At 35.9% G+C, this 19,839-nt stretch overlaps 1 protein-coding gene across 3 annotated transcripts in view; it reads left to right on the plus strand.

Annotated features, from left to right (window-relative positions):
• The window catches only part of Dip-lambda (Dpr-interacting protein lambda), a 233,757-nt gene that overhangs the window by 185,410 nt on the left and 28,508 nt on the right, over positions 1 to 19,839 (plus strand). For all 3 annotated transcript variants that reach the window (XM_076442160.1, XM_076442159.1, XM_076442161.1), the window contains 2 exons: positions 11,866 to 11,981; positions 13,641 to 13,826. In XM_076442160.1, the coding sequence (XP_076298275.1) occupies positions 11,866 to 11,981; positions 13,641 to 13,826 (302 nt within the window). The remainder of the gene's footprint in view (positions 1 to 11,865; positions 11,982 to 13,640; positions 13,827 to 19,839) is intronic.

A 19,839-nucleotide genomic window follows, 5' to 3' on the forward strand; every position in this document is an offset into this window, starting at 1 on the left:
TTCAAGAGAGGCGAAATTATGACAGGGCCGGATGATTTACGCGACCATGAAAAATTACGTTTAAATGTCCGTTTTCCTAGGCAATGGCGAGGGTGGGTGGTGGAAGGCGCGTGGGGGTGGTTAACGCGCGGAAGTTCGCAAGTCAAGTCGTCTGGTAACCCGTCAGCAGCGAGCCGACCAGCACGTTTCTCGTAAAATTTACGAGCTCCTTGAGTTTGCAAAAATCCTTTATATCGTGCCGCCGGAATCGCCGCAAATGGAGATACGCTGCCACATGCGGATAGTTGAATGACCGACACCTCGACCCATCGCCCGTACCCGTCGTACCTGCCCGCCGCCGATCACGTGCGGAAATACCCGGGTTCGTTTCGATTTCGATATCGCTGTGACAGACGCTTGATTGATCGTAATTTTCGCGGAAGGGAACGAAAGTACGCAAAATGTTGCAATGTTGTGTAGATTTTAATACCCTGGACACGAATCTGTAATGCTTTTTTTGTTCACTGTGACTAGTTTTTGAACAAACGCGATTTTTAAGGAAAGTGACACTTGCGTCGCAACGAGCACGAGTTTTGTGTTTCAACGAGGGTGGTTACTACTGGTTATACTCCGCGACAAAAAGACAGCACACTATCAAAGGACCCCAAAGGACCCCACAGGACCCCACTGAACAAATGTATATCAGGCAAAATGTCAAAAAATGGACAGTTTCGTTGTTTCAACCCTTCAAAAGCCTGAGTCAGACCAGCAAAGATATCACTAGACTGCGGATCTTTATGCAAAATAAAAAATGTTTGCATTGATAACAAGACACAGGAGCCAAATAAAAATTTCATTCTTCTTTCGATGATCTTGTTAAGGTGAAACTAATACACTGGTGGCCCTAAATCTTTTTAATATGTCCACTGTTTTAAATTGTACGTACCCCTTTTTGTCATAAATGCATAAAATCCGCAGTCTAAATATTACTTTCGGATCAATGCGGTTACCATTATAAGGGAACAATATGAATTTTTCGTGAACAAAATAGTTAAAGAATAATTGTTTATGATTACAACAATTATTATTCTTATTATTATTATTGTTTATTTATTTTTTTGCTATCCGTTATGATTTCTCCCACTTTAAATCATCAATCAGTTCTTGCAAATAATGACATTTTCAAATTGTTTAGACAATACTGCCATAAACAATTATTCTTTAACTATTTTGTTCACTAAAAATTCATATTGTTCCCCTATAATGGTAACCGCATTGATCCGAAAGTGATGTCTTTGCTGGTCTGACTCAGGCTTTTGAAGGGTTGAAAGAACGAAACTGTCCATTTTTTGACATTTTGCCTGACATACATTTGTTCAGTGACCCAAAAGGTACAACATATGTATTTCAAATTCAGCCATTTTGTAAGTGTCGTTTTGTAAGTTTTCGCAAATATAGTTGAATAACTAGTTTTCGTATTATAGGGTAAACTGTACTATCGCTGGCACTGCAGTAGTTATTGGCACTTTTCATTTAAACGGCAAATATTAAGAATTCCTGGTGCAGGAAATCATTTTTTATTGCTTCTCATTTATATTTCAAAACAATGTTGTAAGTTTTCACAACAGAGTTCTACATATGACTGTTAACAACGCTGGTACATCCAGTAAGATTGACGGTTGACCACAGTGCAGTGTATTTACATAGTGTTTTATTAAAATTTTCGTTACGAGTAAGTATACTTTAACGCTTTATAACTTAATTTCGGACTGTACTACAGATGTAATAAGTGCGTATATGTTTAATTATAAAACAAATAGCCTATTTAACGTTTACTTTTTACTGTGCCAATGACTGTACTATTTGTCTTACGATTGTTATTCACTGAATAGATTTTATAATAAAAGATTTATGACTCGTAAAACTGCTTGATTTTGCTGAAAAATCTTTATTAGCTTATAACAACGCCAAGTTAGGCTCGTTTAAACATTTCAAAAAAAGATAAAAAGATTTTCACGTAAAAAGATTTGTAAATGCTTGTTTTCTATCTATAGGTTTACGTAAACAGTTAAAACGTAAACAGTAGTGCTGACTGCTCCGTCAAAATGATACTAGCACAAAGTCATCGTGTTGTCCTTCTCACTAGCATGGAAACGCGACAACTGTGTAGACCAGGCATGCACAGGTGGACGATTTGGGAGCAAGAGCACTCGACCCTGCTCATGTTTGTTTCTTCGATGGAAACTTTCCGTTCTCTCGTATAAATTGCATTGTTGAATGAACGTCTTTCGAAAAAACTAAAAAAACTAAAAAACTACTTGACCAAAATGGACCAAAATCTAATCAGCTCTAAGTTACAGCGGGGCACATCGATTGCATCATTCATCATCCTGATCGCGTTGTTACTTTTTCTGAAAACGTTAACGAAAAATTTGATTACATAGAAACGGCCATACGCGCACACACACACACACACACGCGTACATTTTGCTGAAAATAGTCTAAAATGACTGCAATGACCATGAAACGTGAAGATCTGCTAAAAAATCGATTTTCGATTTTCGGGGTCATTACAATAATTTCCCTATAAAATCGGGAAGTTAAAAAATTATCGGAAACGGGACTCGAATCAGCAACCCTACCGATTACTAGTATTTCTTGCTACGCCCTCGGCTACTCATTTTCTTGTTAACCTTTTAACGCGAACTCCTTAAAAAACGCGGGACTAAACCGATTTTCAATGCAATTTTCTCGGAAAATATTGAAAAGTGCGCGCTACTGCTTTGCTAAAATACATTTGGATACGTCATCTCCAAATATTGCAAGTTTCGGGAAAATCTGGTTCCCGTCTACCGTGGACTCTCCTGTGAATACGAGTCTATGCTCCCTAGTCTCGCGGATGACACTCACACACTTTCCGACTCACGCGTGGCTCCCGCTGTTTATAGGAGTAGGAACAGGTATTGCTACAAACATACTATGTATGTACTTTTACGCCGACTACGCCGACCATGGCAATTGATTGTTGCAATTGATTGATCACTCGCTCTGTCTAGCCCGTTTTGTATCGATCTGTCGCTCTCAAAATAGTCAAATAGAGCTTTGGGCCCACGAAAGCGTGTGAGAGTGGAGGCGGCGTCTACGTTATTGTAGTCTGACCACTCCGGCGCTCTCTCCATTTCCCCACGCCCCTCCCACTCGTCTTCTCTCGTGCTCTGTTTACAAGTCACGCTTAGTGGGTTCCCCTTCCATACGTCCGAGCTAGGTCACTGCTCTGAGAGCGCACGGGAGCAGCTTGGGAGCACGGGAACCGCTCTGAGAGCAAAGAGCTGTGCACGCCTGGTGTAGACCATTGAATATACAGTAAGGAACATAACTGATTCAACACACTTTAAATCAGAATAACTTTTTTATGAATGGACCAAACGACTTCAATTGCTCTGTGAGGCTAGAAGAATTAGTTTAGTAAATGTCGTCTTAAAAATATTTTTTTGAAAAAATTCATTTAGTTGGAATTGCGAAGAAAAATAGGAAAAATTGATTTGTACTACTTTTTTAGCTGGCCCAATAACGAAAATTTAAGAAATGTGTTTTGTCAACTGGTATAAATTATATACGCTCTGAAAATTTCATTGAAATTGGTTCATTGGTTTAGGAATTATAAACGATCAAAAGTGATAAAAAGGCCGAAAATCTTGAAGAATTGCAATCTTTACCACTTTTGATCGTTTGTAATTCGCAAACCAATTAACTAATTTCAATGAAATTTTCAGAGCGTATACTATAATTTATACCAGTTGAGTCAATTAATTGACCAGACACATCTTTTGAATTGTCGTTATTGGGCCAGCTGAAAAGGTAGTAAAAATCAATTTTTACTATTGTTTTTCACAATTTCGTCCAAATGCATTTTTTCAACATATTTTTTAGACGCCATTTACTAAACTAATTCTTCTAGGCTTACAGAGAAATTGAAGTCGTTTGGTCCATTCATAAAAAAGTTATTCTGATTTAAAGTGTGTTGAATCAGTTATGCTCCTTACTATAGCTACAATCAGAAGGTACAATTATTCGCAAAAGTCACATACAATGTTTTATAATATTAAGACAACTTGATTAAAAAATAAATATAACATGAAATTCACTAATTCAACGAAAGCTTTTTAAATTAATCTATTTTTTTAATGCAAAATATACTCATGAATGGCTTTCATTGCCAGTATATTATTGGATTTACCTGGATGTACCTCCAGAACATCCTTAATGTTACGTATTTTGCAATATAATTGTTTCTTCTCGTAATAAATGCATAGAAACATATTAAAATAATTTGTTATTCTTATTACCCGATATCCAGGTCACAAACAATGTAACATATTACTTGAAAAGCTAAAAAACCATGTATCAGTATGATGGTGTGCTATCTTCTTGTCGCGGAGTGTATGGAATTCTATGTATGGTTATGGAAAAGTATGAAAATGGAAAAAGATTTACAGATTCAGCCCAGAGACACCATCCTTATTTTGTGGTAATAATTGCGGACAATTTTCTATGAATTTTGTTTAAATTTAATATATTTTACTATACTCGAAGGTTAGCGTAAACTTCACGAAGCCACACAGCATAACTATTGAATTAGATAGCGAGCGTAAACTAGGATGAGCCCCTAGTCACGGTGTGATCACAGTTCACTCATAATATGGCTAAACACTGCGTCGAAACGTAATTGAACCGTAAACAGTCACAGCGACTTGATTAGCGTGCAATACCGTTCCACTGTTTCGTTGCAGTATCGTATTACGAACGATCGATTCCCATTATTTCCCGATACAGTCCAATTCCCACGATCATTCGAACAACAAAAAGTAATTTGATTAATCAGTCAACTATGCGATCCAAACATTCCTCTGAGCATCAAAAATACACTGAATCGATGCAGTTTTTAAATCTCCACAAAAAATGTATCGAAGCATACACGGCTGAAAGTTACATCATTTTAATGTTCAAGCGAGAATCGATTCAAGTGAGACACCCTGTATAATTGATAGATCGACTACAATTAAATACCGAATTTTTTAGTGTCAAAAACGACGCTACAGCAACCTTTAAATGCAATGCACAGAAAGAACGAAGAAAAGCCAAAAAACAACGAGAAAGAAAAAGAAAAGTATGGCAGTCTCTTCGAGTTGGCAGATTATGCTAACGAGACAATCCCCACGGCACGCCGGGAGCACAACCGACGGTTTATTTTATTTTTCCTGGTTCGGTGAAGTTTTATTCTTTCTCCCCCCCCCCCCTGTTTGGAATAGCTAAGTATTATTTAGGAATAAGTTTATAAAAATGCGTTCTCAGTTGACAGTTGTTTCGGTTCGGTGCTGCATTAGCAATGAATTTATGATCCCCTGGCCATTACAGTCACTATTGGCACGCCTCAAGGATAGAAATACCAATAGGATTCGAGAAATCCTCTGTGTAAGACGTAAAAAGGATGATCTCTTTTATCATAGGACCCCAGGCGTAACTCTAGAAGGATTTCTATGCGAATAGTAAAACGCTCGCGAACAGCATATAAATTTTTACCATTTTTCTTGGACAGTTTATGCCACTGTTATATTGCTTTACCTTTCCCAATGGTTTTTAAATCGCCAGGTCGAACAGAAGGTATTTCTGTTAACTGATGACTTACTTCGACCAGAGAAATTAAACAATTTCTACATCTGTTATCGGAACCCCCCTTATCGAAATTTTTAACTTTTTAGCCGTAATTGATAAATATTGTACCATAATACCATATTGGATTAAATTGATAAAAAGTGTTCAGCCCTCGGACAACAGACGATTTTCATAGCTATATAATTGGCAACGCTTATATCTTCTAACCTACGTATCCCATCGAATTTCTGTTTGACAAAATCTGTAGATTTTCACATTCCGCATCTTTTATGTCATATTACTTTTCCTCGTAAAACCAACGGTTTTTGAGAAAATTGAGAAAACGTTAATTTTTTTAAACTCATTTTGCTCGAACATCTTCTAAACTACTTATCCGTTCACAGCTCTAATTAATCAGTTTCTAAAATTTACTTTTGATGATATCTCGTGAAGACACATTAGTCTTTCCGATATCCTCAATGAAACAGCTATTCAGTTAGTTTAATTGCCACAAATTGAGTACTTAAATGGCAATTTGGATGTTCCCGGTGAAAAATAACTCCGGCACAGCACTCGGAGGGTTAAAAAATGTTTTATGATAAAGTAAACTCTCTAGACTAAGATAAAAAAAATGAAATCGATCGGATAAACAGTTTTTGAGGAAACGAATTAATATGTGCAGCTTCCATTGAGTCACAAGTGGAAATCAAGATAGATGTACTTTGCAGTGTATTTTTGAAACAAATTGGAAATAAGCAAAATGATGACACGAACCCCCCATACTTTTTCATGCACTATACCATGCAGCAATTCGTTTTAAGTAGAGTTCACAATGCCAGGTGCAATAGGTGATTTATTTCGAATTACCCAGTAGAATTTCGCAAAAGCTTTGGAGATCCATATTTTATAAAGAAATTCGAGTTGAGGAAAGTGATGACATAAACCCCCCGTAATTTCCCATACAGTACCCCCCAGAATAATTCATTTATCTAAAGTTAAAAATTTATGTCGAAATACCCAGCAGAATTTTGCAAAAACTTTAGAGATCCATATTTCATACACAAATCCGAATTGAGCAAACAGATGACACAAACCCCACCTCATTTCGCATATACTATACCATACAATAATTAATTTTATGGAAAATATCCGACATTCACCGGGAAGTCTGTTTCGAGTTACCCGGTAGAATTTTGCAAATACTTGACAGTATTCTATGTATTTTTAACCGACTTCGAAAAATGAGGAGGTTTTTCTATGTATGTTCACCGATTACGCCGAGATGGATGGACCAATCGGAACGAAACCTTTTGCATCTTGTAGAGCATGTCCCCGGGGTGGTCCCATGAAAAAAAATTTTGCATTTTTTTATTCCTCACGATTTTATTTGCGAAAGTGTAGGATGGTGATGCCGTTGTGAACTTCGCTGAATGTTAGATATTAGAAACAGTAACGACGCGACGTCGCAATAAATTGATATTGCGGCTTTCAGATATTTATAAATTACGATTTCGAATGTGACGGTTGACAGAGAAAAACGTTTTTGTAAATCTCAGACGGAGATTTGTGAATATTCAGACGAAAGATATTTTTGATCCTCCATTCCATGTATGTTCACCGATCACTCCGAGATGGATAGACCAATCAGTGTAGGGTATATCTCCTGATTGGTCCCTTGATAAAAACTGTGAAATAAAAGAATTTTATAAAAAAAAATTAAACCGACTTCGAAAAAACGCACTAAAAAGTATAAAATAATTTCTATTTAATTTATGTGAATACATACGAACTTAAATGTCTTAAATGCGATACAATCTTTTCGGAGGCGGTGCAAAATTGAAAATTTCCCAAATGACAGATGTTGCTGATTATGATTTCATTGGAATATGGTGGACTTGGAAGTCAGTAGGTGGGAAGAGAAGATACATTAACATGTGAAAGCATGTAGAAGAATTTAAGGATTTTCGTAATTTCCAGTGTCGAAAATTTTCAATTTTGCGCCGCCTCCGAAAAGATTGTATTGTATTTAAGTTCGTGTGTATTCACATAAATTAAACGGAAATTATTTTATACTTTTCAGTGTGTTTTTTCGAAGTCGGTTTAATTTTTTTATATCTGTATTATATTACTGTAGATTTGAGGCAGCTGCATTTGGAGCAGGAATATCTTCCTGTCCCAATTTTCATTTGCCGAGGCAAGTACAGTGACGTGGATTGACGTGATTTAGAGGAAGAAAAACTTGCATTACCAGGCCGGCTCGCGTCTCAGCTCTAACTTCTATCTATTGGTGGGATTCCACGTTTAAGCCAAAATCAATAGGCGCGTGCTCCGATCTGATAAGTATCCTGAAGAGGGGTATTCTTCCCTTCTCCTCTGACAAGGATCCACTTTCTTTCTATGTAGACGTGCGGTATGGTCTCTGTGAACTTGAAACACGAACCTACTCTCACTCTCCCATCACTGTGATTCAAACCCACGCGCGCCTGCACACACACACTCGCGCACAGACAATGAAATGAAATTCCAACCACTCAACATTTCCAATAAAATATTTCTCTCGATTTTTAGAGCTCATTTGCCGGTTCTCTGAAAGCATTTAATCTTACCACTGTAGTTACAGAGCGCCGAAAGCGATTCGGATTTAATCTAAATTTGACAAAGAAATTAATTTATTAGATAAATCATCATGAATTTTTTAATTTTCAAACCCATTCGTTTCAACAATTTTTCAATAAATTTTTATGCATCCGCGGTAGCTCCAGTGTTAAACATATGTGGATTTATAATTGTTAATATTCTTGCGAATTTGGGGGTAAGTAAGAATTTCCCTAGGAAATGTAAATTTTGTTTTCATTGTAACTTCGTGAAAAATAACTAAATAATAATCTGCCTAGGCTCGTTTTAAAGCTTGAAGTCTCCACTTTCGACACTGCCAAGTTGATTTTTTCAAAACATATTTTTGTAACAGTAAGCGATCAAAAAAGAAGACAGGGTTTTCTTTCTCGAGAATTTTAAATGTAAACCCGTAACGACACACTGGGGTTGCCGGCGGCACCATGAAATTTTAATCTTGTCTACAGACGAAGACTTGTTTACCATGCATTTTAGAATAACTTCGGAAGTTCTACTTTCTTTTTGTTAACCTCTAGCCATGTAATATCAAGTCGGGCCTGCGATGTATGTACATTGTACATGAATATTATTAATTTCAGTAATTCAATTCGATCTGTTGTCGATATTTAAGCATTATAGAAAAGGCATTAGAAAATATACAATGAAGACACAGGTTTTCTCTCGTCTAGGCAATGAAGAAAGGGCAAAAAAAATCATCTGTGAAAAAATCGAACAACAAAGATCTCACCCTACCTGATTTTATGTAGTAAAATAATATGAGAACAAAGCCGAAATATTGCTTGGTGTTCCCAAAAAAAATCTTTCACTCTACAGTATTTTTATGCAGAAAAAAATGTTACATTTACTCCATTTTATTAGGCTCCACATCCCGTTAGGGGTTGGCAGTACTCCTCGCGATGTCCTGTAATTATAAAATTCGATATCGAGTTCTGACTACTCGATTCATATCGATACAAAATTTTGTAGAAATGTCCCAGCCGCGTCTCATGAAAAGGGGTCTACCACAGAATGCAGAAAGGGGGTTGTTAATAAAATATCAGTGAGTTAGGGTAGGCGAGAGGCCATGGGGCGTCGACAAACCTGAGGAAATGTCGGCCGAGCGTTTTAAGCTTTCATCACGGTCGAACAATCGGGGGGTTCTGTTCGTTGTTCGAGCCCGTAACAAAAGTCTTCGAAATATCTTGAGCGTAGCCTTTGGCGAGAATCTGTATTTACAGAAAAGATTCCACGGGTGGCGCACGGGAGTTCGTCGCACGTGATGCAACTTCCACTGGCCGTACTTTGTCTTTCACGAGCGCCGAGACAACCCTTCTGCCACCTTCCCCACCCCCGTTTTCATCCCCGCATCCCCCGGAATCCACGGAATTTTCCGAGTTAGCACGGAGCCACCGTGATCTGAAAATCCAGATAGATATTCGACCGACTCCCATAGAAAACTCTATGTAATTTCGTTAGCCCTTGGCCACTCTCTGCAATCTCCACCTCGTCCTTAATAAAACCAGTCTCTGGTTTATTCGACGGAAAATCACTTTCTTACACCCTTTCTATTAGAAATTGTTGCACAGTCGCCGCGGAATGTACGTTGACACGTTTCAGAAGTGAGTATTTCTGATGAAATAGTTCTTTGATCGCGTAAATCATCCGGCCCTGTCATAATTTCGCCTCTCTTGAACCTGATTCGCAGTTGCGTCGTTTGCTTAACGCACTTGCATGCATGGCCTTCCCCCGAAAGTAGCACCCGGGAAAAGTACTATGAATTATTGATTTAAAATAGACAATATGCATGTTAGTGACCTGTCAACATGCTTCCCGCGACGACTGTATGTCTCACAATTATTAACACATTACCGACCGGTGATTAATGCATAATTTCGAAAAATCTATGGTACATGGCTAAACACTTTTGAATGGAACCTTCAATAGCAACAGCAATTTTTATTGTGAACTGACAACTCACCGTCAACAATGTCATCTAATAGTTTCATTAAAGATTGCAATGTAAAAGAAAATTTCTATGCTTTCTGTTGGTACAGCACAATTATTGAAAATCCTATTAATAGGCTTCCGGTAGGTAAATTGTTAACTTTCCTCAACAATGATTAACGCTTCCCAGGTATAGCTGCATAAAATATCCTAGGATTCCCACCCTTCTTTGCTTTATAAATAAAATCATACGTCAAGGAGTTATGAAGGTGAACCTTCATTCTTTGAATTATTAGTTCTTTTTGTAGGTGAACGCGTCAATGATTTATGAAGGGTCAACTTTGATTTATTAAATTACTAGTCTTTTGTAGACGGAGGTCAACTTTGATTTTGTGAATTATTAGTTTTTTTGTAGATGTAGATTCTTTAAATGGAGCGATATATTTTCTTTTGCACCGATGAATGCAGTTTATTCTCTGTGAAAAAATATATTAACCTATCTACGTCGAAAAATGATTAATTATTCTAATTTGTGCCCCCATTTAGAAAATCAAAGAAACTAATAATAAGTACCAGGATGTTCATCTCTCGAATCTAAATTTTAAACTCAATTTTTAATCTTTGAGTTTTAATTTTAGTTTTTAACAAACGCTACGAACTTTTGTTCCAACCCAATACACTCGTAAAGAGAAAAAAGAGAAAATTTTGAGAAATATCTGAAAAACTATAGGAAACAAAAAGAATCTTGTACAGAGATAAATTGTACAGTTCCAAATGTCGAGTTCAACTTTACAAGCAGGTCCGCCAAAAAATCGACTGTCAGCTGAGAGAAATTCGTGCGAGAAATTTTCATGAAAAAATAAATTGTAGTCGAGATCCATCAAAATGATAAGATCCAGCTCCGGGATTAAAATTTTCCCGTTCTCTTCACTGGGAAGTAAGGCGAACGCGCTCAGAAGCGAGCAAGATTAGAGCGATCGTAAAATTTCTAGCATAAGAACGGTGCTTCAACAACCAGATTACGACTGCAGGACTCAAGAATTTTCCATTTATCGCCTTTCTTGCATGAACGCATAGAAGAATTCGATACGGGAATATGGGTGAATTGGGTATGCTCTTTTTCTCCTTTCTTTTCTTACTTTATCTCTGTCGGTCCCGCGGCAGAGTGGTAGACGGCCCCCTCGCGGGGGTGGAATCTCCTTCTGCAGGAAGCTTGAATATGTAATCGACAGTACTGCTTATTCATGCATGTATATCGACGGAAAATCGTCCGCGCTGGAATGCGCTCCCTCGGGGATTCGTTACTGATTTCCCACAGCGATTTTAACACGTTAATGCGAAAAGTTACTATGAAAGCCATTTTTTCTTCGGCGCATCCATTCATTAAAATCGCTGGATCGATGAGAGTACACTCGCATTAATGCGGAAACTTACTATAAAGCTCATTTTTCTCCAGTACCCTTATTCTCTAAATTCATTAGATCGATGAGACTTGACTGAGCGGAAAAAGACCATTTTTCTCCAGAAACCTTACGCACATCTCTAGATCGATGAGAACTATTCTTACATCTCCTTAGGAAGTTTAATAACTTCGTGAAAAAACATTGTTCAACAATCTACCTAGAGTCGTACCGAGCTCAGGCTTTTAATCTATCATTTTTTGAACTTATGTTTCAGGCCAAAAAGCTCCGGAAGAATTGCCAGAGTTTTTAGCTCCTCTAGAGAATCACACCGTGACCCAGGGCCGTGACGTATTTTTTACGTGCATTGTCAATCATCTGCAACCGTACAAGGTAATTATGAGAAAACTCCTCTAAAAATAATTTTGAAAATATAGATGTGCATTATAAATTTAAAGAAAAATCTTCAGGTCATTTTGAACTTGTTAAAATAATTAAATACAACTAACGTGTGCATTATAAATGTAAAGAGAAATTATCAGGTTATTTTGAACTTGTTAAAATAATTAAATACAACTAATGTGTGCATTATAAATTTAAAGAGAGAAATTTTCAGGTCATTTTGAACTTGTTAAAATAATTAAATACAACTAATGTGTGCATTATAAATGTAAAGAAAAATCTACAGGTCATTTTGAACATGTTAAAATAATTAAATACAACTAATGTGTGCATTATAAATTTAAAGAAATATCTCCAGGTCATTTTGAACTTGTTAAATTAATTAAATACAACTAATGTGTGCATTATGAAGTTAAAGAGAGAGAGAAATCTTCATGTCATTTTGAACTTGTTAGAATAATTAAATACAACTAATGTGTGCATTATAAAGTTAAAGAGAGAGAGAGAGAGAAATCTTCAGGTCATTTTGAACTTGTTAAAATAATTAAATACCACTAACGTGTGCACATTATAAATTTAAAGAGAAGTCTACAGGTCACTTTGAACTTGTCGAAATAATTAAACAAAATTTCGAAATTGTTTGCTGCAACTGCTTTTTAGATGCAGAAGCTGCTTAATCGAGAGGTGTGTAAATTTTGGCATAAAAAAATGAAACAAAACATTTTTTTTCTCCGATCTTGCACGAAAATTGAAATTTTTTATACGAAAAATAAACGTGATCGTACCGGTTCGAAGCGAGTGAAACGTTTAAATGGCAAAGAAAAAAGTCAGAATTTTTTATTGCACACGCGATCCTTCCTCTAAGCGGGCATTTAATGAAAGTTTACCCGAGAAAACATTCAAAGGATCAAACGGACGAATTTTCAATTCTGGTAAGCCCACGGAGTCGCAGAAAATTGTGTTTGGCCTCTTATCACCAGCTTGTTCGACTGCTTCGGAAACCTAGGCTTTTCACAGCTTACAAAACCTTTTAAGAAAGTTCCTGGCTCAAAAATTTTTGCACAAGAATAAGAAATTTTTATAAATTAAAAAAATACAAGCTCCTAAGAATAAGATAAATATTAGCTCTAAAAAACTGTTCAACAAAAGTAAGGAAAACCAGATTTTATAAGTACTCATTCAATTTTCCTTCCAAAGAAATGGAAAATAAGAAATGTATAATTCTTGACAATTATTTTGATGTTACTCCTACGAAAATGAAAATTATAACAAAAGCATTTTAAATATTCCCGCCACATTCAGACCCAGAAGTACCAATAGTAACAAATATGCAGTACTAAATAACCTGAAAGAGCAGGCTATAAAATCTAACAGGGATCAGGAAAATTTCAATTATTTCACCTGTATCGAACATTTCATTACTATTCAAAATAAAAATACAGTTCCCAGGAGAAGAAAATTTGCTGTATTATTTTTTGTTTGGATTACATTGTGTCTTTGTTAGGTTACGCAGTGCTTTAGAAGATTTACAGTTGGTACTTGACCGTCGTGAAACGGCGGGGAAGAGTTTCAGTTTCAAATGCTTTCGGGGTTAATTGAACCGAATGGGATTAACACGAAGACTATAAAATTTTGAAATGGGTTTCTCAGGTGGCCTGGATAAAGTCTGATTCAAGAGCGATCCTGGCAATTCACAAGCAGTTAGTGGCGCACAACCCGCGTCTGTCAGTCACGCATAATGGGCACAACACGTGGAAACTGCACGTGATGAACGTTCAAAAGAATGACTCGGGTGCTTATATGTGCCAGGTGAACACGGACCCCATGAGAAGTCAGGTGAGCAGTTTGTACTTTTGCCATAGTGGAATACATTATATTTTGCAATTTTCCAATTTTAAGGAGGTCAATTTGTCGAAACGTTACCTCCACTCGGTTTTTGATGCAATTGAAATATGTTGTCAAGGTCATAATTCTAAACAACTTTTTCCTATACAGTCAGCGGCAATAATAAGTGGACACCCTTAAAAATCGCATAACTTTTTAGAAATTGGTCCAAAGGACTGGAATTTTTTTAAGATGTTAGACCGGCTAGTTCGCTAGAGAATAAGTAAACAAAAATTTATTACGATTGCAATTGGTAGGAATTATACAAAATTTTAAAAAATGATGTTTTGTCAACTTTTTTATCTGGGCCTGTAACGATAATTTAAAAAATGCGTTTTATAGATTTCGGTGACTTATATGCATTCTGAAAATTTCATCGAAATCGGTCAACATTGCAATGAGCTACATACGTTTAAAGATGAGAGCTTAAGGGTGAAAGTCGCAGATTTACGTGATCATCTTTAAACGTTTGTAGCTCATTGCAATGTTGACCGATTTCGATGAAATTTCAGAATGCATATAAGTTACCGAAATCTATAAAACGCATTTTTTAAATTATCGTTGCAGGCCCAGATAAAAAAGTTGACAAAACATCATTTTTTAAAATTTTGTATAATTCCTACCAATTGCAATCGTAATAAATTTTTGTTTACTTATTCTCCAGCGAGCTAGCTGGTCTAACATCTTTAAAAAATTCAAGTCCTTTGGACCAATTTCTAAAAAGTTATGCGATTTTTAAGGGTGTCCACCTATTATTGCCGCTGACTGTACATTGTGCATACAGTGAGAGTCAAAAATGAATATACCTAAACCCCATATATATGAGATTCTGCATTATATTTATAGCATATTTCGCAAAAAAATGGTACATGGTATTTCTAGTGTCACAATCGTATACAGGGTGAGTCCGAAGAAACAGAACACCTAAATATCTCCGTTACTTTTCGTTGTACAAAAAAACTTCTTAGGACAAAGTTACACTGTTTGAAGGGCCACATGTAACGGTGTAAGGGAAAAAATGTTCTCAAGATCATTTTTTTATGAGATTTCAAGGTCATCGATGTTTTATTTAATGGAATGATATATCTTCGTTAACTTAATGTTGTAGCTGACAAAATAACGAATTGATCCATGTAACACAATACGACCTACAAATGACCTTCAACCCAGAAAAATGGAATAAATAAAATTCAACATGTAAGATTCATTTGCTTTATTTCTGTGTTACGCAAAATGTTCAAAAATATTCCTGTGTACGGACGTACACAGTGTTCGTTTTGTCAATGGATGCTTTGAGGTCACGTCGTTTTTTAGATATTCACAAAAAAATATTTTTTCAGTTTGTGTTAGGTCTGGATTACGTTTAATGTAAAAAATATAACTGCACTTTTTGTTACATATTATTCTCAATTATTATTCATAGAAACTAGAAAAATTTCAGCCATTATATTGAAAAATACCTTTAAGTTTACCTTTAAGAATAATTAATAAATTTTTAAAAATCACATATCATTTTTTAAAAACATTATTGCATATTGGAGGGATAATTAAAGGGATAATTGTTCAAGACAATATCACACAAGAAATAAGAATAATAAAATAGAGATTTTGACTTTACTTTTCATTTCAAACAACCTGTTATTGTTCTGAGGGAATTCGATTACCACAATTGTAAATTTAAGCTGCAATTCCACTGAATGCACCTTGCACTCGGTGCACACGATGCGAATCACAAAGTTGTCTGCAACCAACTTTCCATTTACTTTGATCTGAAGCATCCGCTGTTGTGGCTATTTATTTTGCAGAAGTTTCTGCTCGATACCATTCCAACAACTTTTTCGTCAGTGGGCAACGTTTGTGGATTCAAAGACGGTTGAGGACCGAGTGAACAGTGATCGTAGTAACATAAGTGTATGAATTCTAAAATATTACAGACAATTTCATATTATATCATAAACTATTGAGAACTATTATAATAAAGTTTATAACAGTTTGTAATATAAAGTGTATATAAATTTCCAAGAAAAAATTTTACAAATTATTTCTTATAACTTGTGAAACACAAAATACGATTTCCTAAATTATATTTCCTCCTTTTATTGAAATTGTGTTTATAAAAATGGGAAAAATAGATTTACAAAATTGATGAGAAATCTGGAAAATTGTTAAAATTTAATTCATTACTTAAATATTAAAATCAATATAAAACGTGAACATTTTTTAAAAAACGGAAATACACTCCTCAAAAGAATTAAAGGATCACTTGTGCGAACCCGAAAAATTGGTCCCACTTTACCTGATCATAACTTTACAGCAAATTTTTTTGATAATTTGCTTTAATATCATTTGGAAGGGCTATCTTTCCTGTGCAAATTGTTTGGTTGTTGAATATTGTGCGATTTTTTTTATTCGAGTTATTAAAGATTGAAGTAAATATGGGCTTTTTAACTTTAATAAAAAAACTTTAAGCAAAATCCTGAGGTCGTAGACAAATTTTGAAACCAGATTGAAATCAGCGTGAAAAAATCTACGGGAAATGATATACAGGGTGGTCCACCTAAGTAAGGCCACCTAAATATCTCTTCTAATTGTGGAGGTATAAAAAATATTTTGTGTACTATTTGAATGGTTTGAAGAAACCATTATATTGTAACAATATCTTTCTTCTGAAGGTTATTTTTTCGGAATTATCAAGGTCATTGATGTTTTTTGATACATAACTACATTTTTCTTTTATTGCATCGTGTAACTGATCGAAAAATACATTCAGATATGTATAATAACATGACCTTAAAATGACCTTGAGCTTCGAAAATTAAAGTTTTACCTTCAGATCAAGGTCAATGTCATGTTATTATACATATCTGAATGTATTTTTCGATCAGTTACACGATACAATAAAAAAAAATGTAGTTATGTATCAAAAAACATCGATGACCTTGATAATTCCGAAAAAAATGACCTTCGGAAAAAAATATTCTTGCCAGATGTTTGGTCCATTGACACTATGCACATGACGTAACAAATATTTTTTGCATCACAATAACCTGAAGAGATATGTAGGTGGCCTTTACCTAGCAATTTTCGAAGATAAAGGTCATTTCAAGGTCATGTAATGTACATAACTGAACGTATTTTTACATCAGCTACACGATGCAATAAAAAAAATACAATTATACGCAAAAAACATCGATAACTTTGTAAACTCCGAAAAAAATTACCTTAGAAAAAGAAACATTTTTTGCAATAGAATGGTTCTTTCAAACCATTCAAATAACATACAAAATATTTTTTGTATCCCCACAATTAGAGGAGATATTTAGGTGGCCTTACTTAGGTGGACCACCCTGTATAGCATGTTTAAAAAAAATTTTTTCCGCACGTGGTACTGGAGAAACCACATTTTCTTGAAATTCTACATGTTCAACGAATTTTCTCAACGGTGAAAAACGTTTCTACCATAATCTCCATATTTTTCCCATATTCTGCAGTTTCAGCTTACTTTTTAAACAAATTTCATCGCTCTACCATATTTCTATCGATAGTTCTTTGATTTCGAATCGAGTTTGGTCCTATTTTGCCACTGAGGAACGGCGCGGCGCGGCGCGGCGGTAGCACTAAGGCTGCGTTTATAGTTCCTGACTCGCGTGCTTTTCGTCTCGCGTGCTTTTGGTCTCGCGAGACAGCGGGTCAGAAATTTCGAGCGGGGTCGACGGGCCCACTGTGCGAGGCACGAAAAAAGGTCTCTACGGCTTCACGGTTCGTTTAGGTAAACTACCGATAGCTTTCCTTTAAGGCGGTAGGATATCTTCGGAGACCTTTTTTTGTGCCACGCACAGCGGGGGGCACAGTGGGCCCGTCGACCCCGCTCGAAATTTCTGACCCGCTGTCTCGCGAGACCAAAAGCACGCGAGACGAAAAGCACGCGAGTCAGGAACTATAAACGCAGCCTAACTTCAAACACAGCTGCCATAGGTAAGAAATTGTCGCAGCGAGTTCATGGGGTACTCAATGGAATCGGCAGAATCTCTGTTTCAATCTTACGTTCGGATCATGGTATTCCGATCATTTCTCGCCGAGATACAGCAAGTTAAAGGAAAAATGGAAATTGTCCTTTTTTTAAGCATATTTTCAGAAACACCTGGTATATCGAAATGTTAATGAAATTGAAAAAACAAAAGAAGTGCCTGGAAGAGAAAGAAACGCTATTTCTATTGCTTTTTTGCACAAGATTCTACGATAAGTTTTTCGCTTTCTGGAGCCAGTTAAAGTTAAAAAGCCCATATTTACTGCAATGTTGAATAACTCGAATAAAAAAAATCGCACAATATTCAACAACCACACAATTTACACAGGAAAGATAGCCCTTCCAAATGATATTAACGCGGTTTATCAAAAAAATTTGTTGCTCCCGTGTGATGTTCCAAAATTGCACCAACGTATAAGTTATTAGTCGATCTTTAATATTCACTCGTATGAATAAGAACAAATTTTAGAGATCGGTTTCTGGAAAATGATCTAAGTAGAGTATAATACGTAAGTATCAAGGTAGAATATCCTGGTTGGACGAAAACAGGAGGTTAACAGGACATCATATATCGAGGTTTGCGGTATCGCTACCGGCATACTCGTGCATTTATTGTGGCCGAAATAGCTGCGTCGCATTACATGCATTAGTCTACGAGGTCATACTCAGCTCATGCGCCATGTTGTTACCTACGTACCGTCAACTAACCAATATTTTATACGGAAATACATAGTTCGAACGATAATCATTTGCATGATATAGGTAGTCCCGCGTGATTGAATCACAAACTTCATTTAATTATATAATTAATTAGATAGATACTTCCATTTAATTATTAACGTATCCAACACCAAATCCTCTCGATGTGGCCTCTGGTATACAAATGTTCGTAATACTACAATAATTAGTTACAAGCAATACCAACAATCATCGAAGTATCCAAAATTATTTTTAATAAAAAGCAATTCACACGGATTTGAATTCATTCATGTTATCATAATATATTATTTATATATGAATAAATACAGGGTGATCACCTAAGAATAACTTCTACATTTGTTGAGATAGGAAGAAATGCTTCAGACAAAAGTTGTTTGGTTTCTAGGGGCCCATTACGTGGTCTACCTAGCTTTACTTCAAGTGGAGGTGCTTAGGAGATTAGCACATCAACCTAGTTTTTTAAAATGGAACCACATATTTTTGAACTCCTACGATTGTAGCCCTTTTCGAGACAATTTTAACGATATAGTCATTCAAAGGCATTCAAGGTCGTAAACGTTAAAATTGATGAAAAACAGAAATTTATCGTGAATGCTTATGAAATTGAATATTCTCATCAGTTCTAAGCACCTCCACTTGAAAAAGAGTTATTTTTTTCAAAATTACACAAACGCACAACTTTTGTCTGAAGCATTTCTTCCTATCCCAAAAAATGTAGAAGTTATTCAGGTGACTCACCCTGTATACTGATATACATACAGGGTGTCCTAAAATGTTGTAATTGAAAAAAGGGGGATTCCTCATGTCACTTCAATTAACTTTTCCCTTTGCGAAAATGTTCTCCGCGGCTTCGTTAAGAAGTTATTAACGATAAACACGGATCAATCAGAATGCGGCTGGTAGACGGTTTCTCGCTCGGCGACAGGTGTTGCTCCGCCCTGATTCGTCCACGTTTTTCGTTAATAACTCCTTAACAGAGGCGCGGAGAAAATTTTCGCTAAGCGAAAAGTTACTTCAAATCTCCTCAGGAATCACCTTTCTCAACGAAATACAATATTTTTGATACACTCTGTATAATTTAAAATTCTACCAGAGAACATAGTATCTACATTAATTAAGATATTTGTGTAATAACTATCACTTGGAAAAGTATCCTTCTCCACCAGCTTAATTTTCTCGAAAATTCCACGTTCGAACGGGATTACATATTATCTTGGG

The sequence above is a fragment of the Lasioglossum baleicum genome, chromosome 17 (genome assembly GCF_051020765.1).
Source record: "Lasioglossum baleicum chromosome 17, iyLasBale1, whole genome shotgun sequence".
In the NCBI taxonomy this organism is placed as follows: Eukaryota; Metazoa; Arthropoda; class Insecta; order Hymenoptera; family Halictidae; genus Lasioglossum; species Lasioglossum baleicum.